The sequence below is a fragment of the Cucurbita maxima genome, unplaced genomic scaffold (genome assembly GCF_002738345.1).
Source record: "Cucurbita maxima cultivar Rimu unplaced genomic scaffold, Cmax_1.0 Cma_Scf00008, whole genome shotgun sequence".
NCBI lineage: Eukaryota > Viridiplantae > Streptophyta > Magnoliopsida > Cucurbitales > Cucurbitaceae > Cucurbita > Cucurbita maxima.
Genome location: NW_019272024.1, coordinates 3,457,495 through 3,469,761, shown reverse-complemented (window position 1 = coordinate 3,469,761; position 12,267 = coordinate 3,457,495). Strand labels below are relative to the sequence as shown.

At 34.5% G+C, this 12,267-nt stretch overlaps 3 protein-coding genes across 4 annotated transcripts in view; 2 read left to right on the top strand and 1 right to left on the bottom strand.

Moving 5' to 3' along the window:
• Positions 1–3,293: 3,293 nt before the first annotated feature.
• Positions 3,294–4,966, top strand: LOC111483150 (anthocyanidin 3-O-glucosyltransferase 5-like). 2 transcript variants are annotated; one of them, XM_023129298.1, is made up of 3 exons: positions 3,294–4,270; positions 4,347–4,890; positions 4,925–4,963. In XM_023129298.1, the coding sequence occupies exons 1-2, from the start codon at positions 3,356–3,358 to the stop codon at positions 4,857–4,859; spliced, it is 1,428 nt and encodes a 475-aa protein (XP_022985066.1). In that variant the 5' UTR covers positions 3,294–3,355; the 3' UTR covers positions 4,860–4,890; positions 4,925–4,963. The 2 variants fall into 2 exon arrangements, with proteins under 2 accessions (XP_022985066.1, XP_022985065.1); XM_023129297.1 differs by having other exon boundaries at positions 4,347–4,966.
• Positions 4,967–7,542: 2,576 nt separating this feature from the next.
• The window catches only part of LOC111482579 (vam6/Vps39-like protein), an 8,512-nt gene continuing 3,787 nt past the window's right edge, over positions 7,543–12,267 (bottom strand). Inside the window, exons 6-12 of the mRNA XM_023128414.1 lie at positions 11,231–11,639; positions 10,733–11,062; positions 10,367–10,588; positions 10,018–10,260; positions 9,427–9,879; positions 8,981–9,079; positions 7,543–8,058 (exon numbers count right to left, since the gene is read on the bottom strand). Of these exons, the coding sequence (XP_022984182.1) occupies positions 7,855–8,058; positions 8,981–9,079; positions 9,427–9,879; positions 10,018–10,260; positions 10,367–10,588; positions 10,733–11,062; positions 11,231–11,639 (1,960 nt within the window). The 3' untranslated portion in view covers positions 7,543–7,854. The remainder of the gene's footprint in view (positions 8,059–8,980; positions 9,080–9,426; positions 9,880–10,017; positions 10,261–10,366; positions 10,589–10,732; positions 11,063–11,230; positions 11,640–12,267) is intronic.
• The window catches only part of LOC111482581 (protein AE7-like 1), a 16,719-nt gene continuing 13,136 nt past the window's right edge, over positions 8,685–12,267 (top strand). Inside the window, exon 1 of the mRNA XM_023128420.1 lies at positions 8,685–8,694. The gene's annotated coding sequence lies outside the window, so the exon portion shown is untranslated. The remainder of the gene's footprint in view (positions 8,695–12,267) is intronic.

Below are 12,267 nucleotides of genomic sequence, written 5' to 3'. Positions count from 1 at the left end.
GTCTACAGCTTCAAATCCAAATTATTTCAAATTTTCTCAATTTATTATTTATAATTTTTTTTTTCACAGACCGACAGAGTTACACACTGTCTTCTGAGCATTTTTTTGTCTTAAATTTTATAAATTAACTATTTTTTAAAAAAATTTAAAATTTGTAATTAATTTACTACATATAAAATTAAAAGTTTAACAATATACTTTTGGCCAAATAAATACAAATTTAATTTTATAAATAACGCCAATAAAAGTGCATTAAAATATTGCAAATTATTTTTGTATATTAAATTTTCATTAATTAAACACTTGTACGCCACTTAATTAAGGTTATTTTTAAAACATTATTTTATCAAATTAAAAATAATAAATGTTCTCATTTGAATATAAAAAAAAAAAAAAAAAAAAAAGTCAAAAGTCCTCATTTTATATTTTTCATGTATTTAATTAATAATGTATTATATATATAATAAAGGGCACTAACTAAAAATAAATAGGCAAAATCTAACCGTTGTTGTTTCTGAGTAAAATAAAAATATATATTAAAGAAAATAAAATAAATGAGAAAATATTTCATATTCCTCACTTTTTATATTCTTATCTTTATTAATTAAAGTTATTAAAAGTATTTGAAAATGCCATGCTTACTTTATAGACTTTTTTCAAAAAAAAAAAAATTAATTAATTATTTTTAATTATTTTAGTTAGTGATTAGTGGGCTTAAAAATAAACAAAGGCGTTACAGTCAAAATATTAATATTATTTTATTCCATGCCCTGACCCGTCCAAGTCGGATCCCCACACCCAGCCCAACAGCATATCGGGCCCATTCGAGCCCACACGATTTGAAGGTATTTATAAATAATTTAACTAAGTTGTTCATGATGAAGCCTAGGGCAAAGGTGTTAAACGTTAGCCTAAAAGGCATCACGTGAAATTCTTTGTATCACAAATGAATCACTTATGCCCAATAATGGATTTTGGTTATTGTAATCCGATAACTACTAGCCGATATTATCTACTTTGACCCGTTATGTATCGTCGTCAACTCATGATTTGAAAACGCGAGAGGTTTCCACACTCTTCCACTTTCCAACCAACGTGGAATCTCATGATCCATGCTCCTTGGAGGCTCGGCATCATCGCTGACACACCGCCTGTATTTTTGTAATGATAGAACTTAAGAAATATATTGATTTATTAGGATCTTTTAAATAAATATTATATTAAAAATTTTACTTACAAAAAAAATAAAATGAAAATTTTAGTGAGAATGAGAAATAAAATAGGTGGCGGGATAGGGACCGAAAAAAATTCTCTATCCCTACCTACCTTGTGAACGTTTCTTAGAAGGCTTTTCCATCCTTGTCGTGAACATCTTTACTTCTATGAAAGAATATACGTATATATATATATATATATGATATTTACTATAAATTGAAAAATAATATATTTTTTTTTAATTTATGAATTTCCAGTTGAAATAATTTTGTTTTATTGCAGTAATATTTATTTGCCACTCAGATCTCCCTCAGACGCAATCCCAGCCGTTCAAGAGAATTCAAAGTCAACCGCACAGTGGTGGCCAAAAGTTTCACGAGTCATCCACGTGCGTTGGGTACTTTGCTACATAATTATGAAAATGCCACTGCCCAGCTTTTGTCCTATACTGACCGCCTTCTCAATCGCTTAAATTCCAAATTTTTAGGAAATATTATTTTGTTTAATATTTTGTATTTTATTAATTACCAGAAATTCGAAAGCCAACACCCGGTTGACACGTGGGACAAAAAATAAAAAAAAATGTGCTGCCAACTTCCTAATAATAGTATTGTCTCAGCTAAAATGTTTATTTTCTCTTGAATTTTGGAGTTTTTATTATGAGTTTCAGATATTTATTTATTTTTACCTAATAAATTTAGCTTTTATATTTTTAAAATAAATATAACTTTTAAAATTATATTGATTTAAAATATTTTTAATTATAAGACTTTTTATCCTCATCCATTTTATCTTCCATAGTTCTATTCTCAATTACCAAATATTTAAAATATACTTATTTTTAATTTTGGATAATTTTTTTAATACTTTGATTTTAAAAGTCAGGGAACTTTTCAAATTTGTTTATAGATTGCAAATTTTTATTAACCCAATTAAATTAAAAAAAATATTTTTATCGATAGTATATGAACAAAAACCTCTTCTTTTCTCGACAAATCAATCATTAGTGGAAAAGCTTTCCCACCCAAACCTAACTATAAAAAAAAATCTCTACCTACCACAATTTGCATTCTAAAAAATGCCCATTTTTTTATTTCTCCATTTTGATAGTTATTTCATTTTTATTTTCAAAATTAAATTTATAAATACTTCTTTTCCTATAATATATATATATATATATATATATATATATATATATTTGTTTTGTTACCATTTTTTATTAATATTTAAAAATTATAAGTTGGTTTTGAAAAAAGAAAGTTAAGAAACCCATTTTTGCTTAAAAAAATTAAACACTTCAACTCAATTTTGTATTGGATGGTTGAGTTTTTATTTTTAATTATTTAAAAAAAATATATACTGAAATATTATAAAATAAAATCATCTCCATTATAATTGATAAATATTTTAATATTTTCAAAAGGAAGTTAGAGTTGAGTTGGATTGTAACCCTATTTTCAAATTCAATCTGACTTTTAACCAAATCTAACAGATAATATAACCGAAAAAAATATAACCTAAGAAATGTTTATGATGGGAATAAAGGTAAAACTAACCATAAAATAACAGGTTGGCCGCCGTATTTATTTATATATACAGTTTTAATAATTAAAAAATAGAGGTGGAAAAGGGTAAAAAATGCGCAGTAAATTTTGGTCTGTGAGCAGAGTAGGAAAACTATGGGCCCACATGCCTCCTCCCACTCCTACCTACCACCCTCACTATTCTTTATTAAATTGAATCTTTTTTCAGTTCCATAAAATAAAAAATAATAATAAAACTCTTAATTTTGAATATCTTAAATTTTATTTTATTTAAATTAATAAAATTTAAATAATAAAAAACTGTTGATATTTTGTTTAACAATTATTTTGATCGTTAAAAGAATGTTTAAAAAAATTAAAAAAAATAAAAATATTTTTATGAATTTGATTGTTAATTGCATGGTTTTTTGAGCCAATTTTATTAATTTAGCCAATTATATTTTAATATTACTTTTTATAAATATTTCCAAAATACAAAATTCTATTAAAAAAAAATGTTTGTAGAGTCTATATATATTCATATCCATGACTGAGCAAAATCTCAGCCCATAGCCTGTAGTTTCTGCACTTACTGACTTCACCTTCTTCAGCTCGCCATGGAATCCCAACCTCATGTCGCTCTTATTTCTAGCCCCGGAATGGGCCATCTCTTCCCCTCCCTCGAGCTCGCCACGCGCCTCTCCATGCGCCACCACCTCTCCGTCACCGTTTTCATCGTCCCTTCCCGCTCCTCCTCCGCCGAATACAAAGTCATCGCCGCCGCTCAAGCTGCCGGTCTCTTCACTGTCATTGAACTTCCTCCGGCTGACATGTCCGACGTCACTGACTCCACCGTCGTCGGTCGCCTCTCCATCACCATGCGTCGCCACGTCCCGGCTCTCCGCTCCGCCGTCTCCGCCCTTACCTCTCTCCCCTCCGTCCTCATCGCCGACATCTTCGCAACCGAGTCCTTCGCTGTCGCCGACGAGTTCCACATGGCCAAATACGTCTTCGTCGCCTCTAACGCATGGTTCTTTGCCTTAACCATCTACGTCCCGGTTCTCGATAAGCAAATCAACGGTCAGTACGTGGACCAGAAAGAACCGTTCCATATCCCTGGTTGCGAACCGGTTCGACCCTGCGACGTTATGGACCCACTTCTGGACCGGACCGAACCACAGTATTTCGAATACGTCAGAATCGGGACGGAGATACCATCGAGCGACGGCGTTTTGGTTAACACGTGGGATGACTTGGAAGGTCGCACGCTTGCATCTTTCAGAGATTGGAATTTGTTGGGCCGTATTATGAAGTCGCCGGTTTATTCTATTGGACCGATCGTACGGCAGACCGGTGGGAAGAAAGGCGGTGCGAGTGAGTTGTTCAACTGGCTGAGTAAGCAACCCGGTGAGTCAGTGATATACGTGTCGTTTGGGAGTGGTGGAACGCTGTCGTCTGAGCAAATGACGGAAGTGGCTCACGGATTGGAAATGAGCGGGCAGAGATTTGTTTGGGTGGTACGCGCTCCAAAGGTAATCATTTTTTAATTTTTAATTTAATTTTTTAATTTAAATATAAACTAATAATAATTCTACATTAATTTTACAGGTAAGATCGGACGCGACGTTTTTCACGACCGGCGATGGGACTGAGGACCAATCAGAGGCGAAGTTTCTGCCAGATGGGTTTTTGGAGCGGACGTCGGAGGTGGGGTTTGTGGTGTCGATGTGGGCGGATCAGACGGCGGTGTTGGGGAGTCCAGCGGTGGGGGGTTTTTTCACGCACGGCGGATGGAACTCAGCGTTGGAAGGGATTACGAACGGAGTTCCAATGGTTGTGTGGCCGTTATATGCGGAACAGCGGATGAACGCCACGATGCTGGCGGAAGAGGTGCGGGTGGCCGTCCGACCAAAGGAGCTGCCGACGAAGGCGGTGATCGGAAGGGAGGAGATTGCAGCGATGGTGAGGAAGATAATGGCGGAGGAGGATGAAGAAGGGAAAGCCATTAGAGCAAAGGCTAAGGAACTTCAACGGAGTGCAGAGAAGTCCACGGCGGAAGGTGGGTCGTCGTTCGAGAACTTCGCTCGAGTGGTGAAATTATGGCGTGAAAATCGAGTTTGAATTTCACTTCCTTCAACTAAATTTGTATTTTAGTAAATTCCTATTCTCAACCACTTTTTAATTTTGTAATATTAGAGTTATATTATAATATATCCCAATAATTATCACTTTTATTTTAATTATTATTCGATATTAATATCTTTTTAATTTTGATAATTTATTTAATACAAAAATAACTAACTAATTGAAATAAGAGCAATACTCAATAAAAATAAAAAATAAAATACGTGTAAAAAGAAGATTAAATAAAGATCTGAAATGTTTAATAATTCATTCCATAAATACTAAAAAAAAATTATTATTCTATTATTATGAACGTTCACATGTCATTTCGTACCAATAATTGAGTTATAGCGGTAAAGATTTGTGACGCGCGATAACGTGCGAGAAGGGTAAATCGGTCAATTCACCTAGACTATTGTAAAAACGGAAAATGGCAAGACTTGAGAGAGTTTGCTGACGTGACCGGAACAAACAGGGTTCGGATTTTTTTTTTTTTTTTTTTTTATAATTATTTAAGTTGTTGATTATAATGACGTGTTTGCCTACACACCACATTTATTCCAACAAATAAAAAAAGAAAACTAAAATTATTTAAATAAAGTGTTTGTAAAATAAGCACTTAAAATTATTTAAAACTAAAAAATTAATTTCCAAAAGAGCCATTTTATGATTAAAATAAATGATAAAAAATGACGTGGCAACTTAGGTTGAAGTTCTGTGAGTAACTTCTTAGGTTTCGACAACGATTTAAAAAGTATTATTATTATCATTTATTTTATTTTAAAAGATATTATTAAAATTATTTAACCAAGTAATTTTTATTTATTTTATTTGAACAAAAAAAATTCTTCAATAATATTTTATGAGAACTTCTTAAAATATAAGAGGTAGGTAAAATTATTTTATTTTGTACGGTTAAAAAAAAAAAACATAGAACGTGCTCATGACAGGGCTACTGGACTAGGACAGCAAAGCCATACAGCCAACTTGTTAAACTTCCAATAAATATATATATTTAATCCATATATATTAAACCGGTTGGACTATAAAAGTCCTAGCGTCGGCTAAATTTAGATATTAATTATAAGTTTATGATCAAATAATACTCTCTTCATTGTTACAAGGCATTTTGGGAAGCTCAAAGTAAAGTTACGAGAGCTTATGCTCAAAGTAGACAATATCATACAATTGTGGAGAGTCGTGTTCATCTAACAGAATCAATATCATTTTTTTAACGAAATAAATGAAGCGTCGTAATTCATTTTAAATAAATAGAGAAAATAGAGGAAGACGAGCCATAGCAGAAAAAAAGCTTACAAATTTAACATCGAAGCCCTCGTGATGGAGAGATATAAAGATGTAACATCGTTGGTTGTCATAGTTAGATTTAAAGATATAAGACTTGTTCCATCTATGAGTGACGAAAAATTATCTTCCTATGTTGAATTCATAATAGAGTACAAAACAACATGAGTGTTGAAGAGTTAATCAAATTGAAAGGAGTTGCGATTAAGGGTAAGTTTCGATCAAATCAACAATGTGATAGATAGACATTGTGAAAGATCACTGTGTATCCATATAGAAGAAAGAACATCGAGGCCCACCTTATATTGGTCTCATCGCAAGTTTGAAAAGTATAACTCAATCACTTGCTCTCATTTAGATAAGTGAGTTGAAACGATTCTAGAAAAAATGAGACATGTGAAAGTCGGGTGTTTTCTTACCTAGATTTTGCCGTCAACAACCCTCTCTTTTAATTTTAAATTTCTCATCGAGTGTAGTCCTTTGTCATACTCAACTTCAAAAAAAATCTAAGTGATTAATTAATACACTTTTAAATATAAAAAATATATTAATCAAGAATTCATTGTGATTTACCATACTTGAAAAAAAAAATTATTAAAAGGACAAAATAAATTAATCAGGAATTTTATTGACAGTTAAAATTGGAAAAAGAGTGTTTAAGGACTTTTTTAGAGGAGTTTAGATCAAAATTAACCAAAGTTAAAGTTAAAGTAACTCGATTTAAATATAGATTTAACTCAACATGATTTGAATAAAATAAGTCATGAGTTGAAAAGTCTATGGCTCACGATTAGTCCAGTGAATCAGGTTTAGCCCCTCGTAAACTCGAGTCATTTTCTATTATTATACGTTGATTATGAGTAAGAACGAGAATCGTTTCATGTGGGCTATCAAGTTGCTTTCGTAAAAGTTGACCTTTTAGATAAGAAATGGAATGTAGCAATATCAAGGAATTATTTGGCATTTTTTCTACCATTGGGACTGGCAGAAGGAATCTTTTCCGTGAGGAGGAGAAAAGGGAAAGAAGCTTTCTTTTATGTGATCGATGGCCTTTGCAGAATAAACCAACTTCTGCATTGACAATGATTTTAGACTAGATGTGTGAAATCCCACGTGAATGGACAATATCTGCTAGTGGTGAGTTTGAACTGTTACAAATGGTATCAGAATAAGATACCAGACGGTGTACCAACGAGAACGCTAGACACCCAAGAGAGTGAATTGTGAGATCCCACATCGGTTAGAGAAGGGAACGAAACATTCTTATAAGAGTGTAAAAATTTCTCTCTAACAAACGCGTTTTAAATCGTGAAGTTGACAGCGATAAGTAACAAGTGAAACAAAAGAAAAAAAGTACTTTGTTTATATCACATCATCACAGTAAAATCAGGATCTTTTGCTCTCTCATTCATGCTGTACTTGAAGTATTTTACAACAAAATAGATATATACATACAATAGGCAGAAATCATAAAGCCTCATATAAATACAAACCTCACATATTTCACCCAATTGAAAAGAAATAAATACACCCAAAAAGCCAATCCCATGAATAGCACAAATAAACACACTCCATGCCACTTTCCAAGTATTCCACACACCAGCGGTAGTTCCCTTGTCATGAATAGCCGAGACTCCATTTTTTTGGGTTTGATAGCTAAAAGGGGAAGCCATACATTGAGATCAGATCATGTACGCCTCCTTATGGGTGAACCCTTGGACACAGCCTTCATGTTCTGTGAGTCTCTAAAGCAGACGAAGTGCACGAGCGTTTTCCTGTTTGGATAGACTGCGAAGACGCTCGTCCCTATTTTCTTCTTGCAAAGGGAGCACGTGCTATCACTGGTTATTTTTATGGAAGATTTCCTTTGGTTATAGAGTTCGTCTCTCACCTGTTCCATACAATTTCATTCCACATCAAAATTACCATAGTATTATACAAGATGATATTATAGTTTCATATGAAGCATCGTAAGAATGGATCGGATATGAGACAATAATGAAACAATATGATATTATGTTAGAAACCCCGGATTCTTTATTCAATAGCACTTGTGTGAGGATGCAGAGAACTCAGAAGACACAACAAGCTACGAGTTGTGAGGAAGAATCTCGATTTAGCTTGGCTGATGCTCACAATAATTTCATGTCACGTAGTTGTGGTTTTAGTGTAAAAGAGTAATAGACTCGTACAGGAATGATCGTTGGGGGCATGGTTTCAAATTCGTTATTGTAGGCAGATCATCATCACTGAACCAGCCGGGGAAAGGAAGGCGTGATCGAGTAGTCAACATGGAACAGAAGATTGATTTGGTTAAAGAAAGAAGTCAGGAAAGGTGAACAAGTTTGAGAAAACCAGCAACAGACTGGGGTTGGAAGAGGCGGAGGATTTGCACAACGTACCTTCCTAGGAAACATAAATGCAGGCAGCTGGACTCAATGTTTTATGTGTTGTATGCTCGACCAAAAGGTTAGAGGTTCAAATTTGAGGAATACAAGCTAAAACAGCGACGAACTGGAATCAAAAGGTAGAAGAGTACAACGAAGATACCTGGAGCTTAGAATTTAGGGCAATTGAGACGAATAATTGGTGGGGGATGAGAGGTTGGGGTTAATTTCCAATAGAATTCTTTTTAATCTCTAAATAAAAGCATCTACCGTGTTATGATACAAGATCGAGCTCAACGGATTACCATGCAATTTGAAGAGTAACAAGTCAATCAAACAATGCAAGGACACATACATATAACGAAATCAAGACACCCAATCTGGAATGAGAATTGTGATGTGCAATGGCAGTTCTTTGGTGCATACCTGCAAGTTTTCACTTTGCCGCAAACTCTTTATCACTGAAGAGTTCCTGTACGCCTCACTGGATTTCCTTAAAAGCGGTCCAAGAAATTGAAGCAAGTTCTGCATTTAGGATTAAAGAAGAAATTCAAGGAGAGAAAATTTGGATCTCTCTTCGACCTTCTTTTAGTTTCAATCAATTACAAACTTACTATTCAATTAATTCAGATTATCAAAAAATTTGTATGAAGTTTTGAAAAATAAATTAATATATGAAAATTTTCGATTTATAAGTTTACTATTATTATTGTCAACATAAGCATAGCTAAACTAACATAAAACATGTACTTTAAGTTTGATTTCCTCGCCCTTTTGTGAATTCGAAAATAAAAAAATTTAAAAGTTCATTAGAGCCCTAAGACCTTTTCTATTTAATATTTTTTTAAGATGTCTAATGATAGAATAAGTACCTGTAACTTTGTCTCCTTAGGTAGAAGTTTGAGTGCCTGCGCTCCATTAATTCTGTCCCACCTTTGGCTCAACAGATCCATAGCTTCATCAAGCATAATTGAAGAGCTTCCTTCTTCACCAGTTTCATCTGTGTCACCATCGCTCCTGCTACTCTCAGTGTTACTAAGGCTAATTTTCGTGTCCTCTGCACCTTCTATTGCAGCGATTTTCTTAGATGCACGGCTTCCTTTAACTTTGGATGAAGGACCTGACCCAAGTTTTGGAGTGCCCGTATTTTGAGGGGATGTTAAGTTAGTAATTCTCTTCTCAAAATATTTTGTTGTTCTGCGGGGGTTGAGGTATATTTGTAGAAGAGTAAGGTATATATTGCCAGAAGATTTTGTTGATTGCTGGTTAGCTACAGATTCATAAACCCGATCGCAATAGGACAGCGCCAACTCCGGAGCGTGGATCTAGAAGAAACAAAGAAAATAACCTCATTGTTTTGAATTCGTATAAAAGATATAGTAGATAACAGAATTTGCAATTGTTGCTAAATGAAACAAAGAGAAAGTGTACGTTTCAAATCTGGTTCAAACAATCATAGGTACCTTGTGAACATAGAGAGATAAGGCAAGCTCATGCTGGTTCATCTTCCCCAGTAAAATTGCTCGTTCTTCAGATAATGCATCAGGAGGAAGACGTTTTAATAGAATCTCTGGATGATACCCTGAGATTGTCTCCAAAGCAGACAACAACTTCTTTCTTGTGGGGGAGTAAGTTTTTTCATCCCATTTATGTTGAGCACTTAAATCGGCATACCAGTCGAGAACTTCTGAAAGATATATTTGAAGCTGCACGAAGTAATTTTGACGATCATTATCATTTGGAATTAATGAAAGGCTACCATGATCGGTTTCAATCAACAGTAAGCAGCTCTATGCCTCTATACGTGTTTACCATTTCATTTTGGAGATTTCCAGAAATCGAACTCTCGTTCATTGCGAGCATAAGTTCCAAATATGTGGCCTGCAAGTTAGGAGCATGTTGCTTCAAATAGGAATTGACCAAATCTGCAGGAATATTTCCTGATAGAAAAAGCTCAATAGTTTGTGTCGGACAGCTTTCAAGAACAGTCATCGAGAATTCCAAGACCAGCATGGGATCAGTTCCACAAATTGTCTGCATGAAAATTGTGTCAAAACTTATAGAATTATTAAATTCTAGAGCTTCTGAGACTAGAGAAAGATCAAAATATGGATATCATGCATTGAACACACAAAAGTCCATCTTACGCGTCTTCTTTAAGCGGTTGTGAAAACTTACCTTAAGATAGTCAATGATCATTTCGGGTTTGAACTTTTGGGTAAGTTCAGTTTGGGACTCACTGGTTTTTGATTCTTCTACTAATTGATGCAAAAGTTTTAGAGCTTCGCGATGCATGGAATTGCATCGGTACAGCTCTAACAGTGCGGAATAATGTTTATTTTTTTGAAGGATCTCTTCACATATTTTGACGTCACAGTAATTCAGGCCTTTTAATAATTCCAAAGCCGCAAATGATTGTCCAGTAAAAAGCAGAGCTTGAAGTAGCGCAGTATCCAGTATTGCTGCCATCTCCCTGGCACCAGAGCTGATGGGGATGTTCCCTCGTCCCTGCAGACCAAAGATAATTTACAGGAATCTTGATCACTTTACAGGAGTAAGAAAATGGAATCTTTCACGATCAAAACTCATACCCAGAACATGGTGTTACTGTCAGAAAAAATAAACAAACAGACACAACACGACATACAAAAAGAAACAAATATAGCAGGACTTCACCTTATAAGATTTCTTATACCGGTCTCCAACAGCATCTAAAACTACCTCTTCTGTCCCTTCAGCAGTGGCTTTTTCGATAATGTTGTGCCTTTTCTTCTGCAAGAACTTAATTAGAGCCATGAGAGTATTATGGTTAACCTTTTTTGATTCCAATGACGTGTTCCCATCAGATTCCAGTAGTTGGTGTGGAGGTGACTCCATTTCATCTGAAAAACCTGAAGAACCTCCGGAAAGATGCGGATCATCCAAAGTCATATCCATCAATTTCTCTGTTTCAGTAATCAAAGTAGTCTTCGGAAGGGCAATTGAAGGATAAAAGGGAAGCACATAGGTTATATCCACTTGAGATGCCAAAAAATGTTCCATCGCCTCCTCATAGCTCCCATTATCAAAAAGATTGTGAGCATATCTGAAATATAAGACAAAACATATTTGAATGATTTCCAACAGGAGTTATTGGATAGTAAATTGAAAGGTCTTGCAAAGTTCTCCTAGAAGAACTTAAATATTAACTGCAATAAGGCAATGCAACATGTTCCGAATTTATATAGCATAAAAGTTAAGTAACAAGATATCAAAGAACTTTGCTGTGAGCAAATGCTGGGAGGAAGATGGCTGCTGCGTGCTGTAGGTTAGAAGAAATTTAATCCTAGGTAAGTGGCTACCATGACTTGAACCTATTCTCTCTAAATCATTTATATTGATCCTTATTGACCACTGGGTCAATCGGTCCATCTGTGGAGACTCAAAGTTTCCATGGACTATTGTAGTCAAGGCTATGCTTTGAGACATTTGGTTAGGTAGAAATCAGAGAAATTTAATGATAAATACAGAGAAAAGAGATTGAGAGAAAATTGGAGAAAACAGCTGAACTTTTTGCTTCTACTTGGCACTATAATTGGTAACTGTGATTCTTTATTGGTTCTTCCAATTTGAGGTCCTGTAAACTCGAGGCTTTTGGGGAGTTTCAACTAAATTCTTTGTACTGTTCAAATCTGGAACAAAATTTTATATGGTTCCACCCCCCCCCCCCCCCC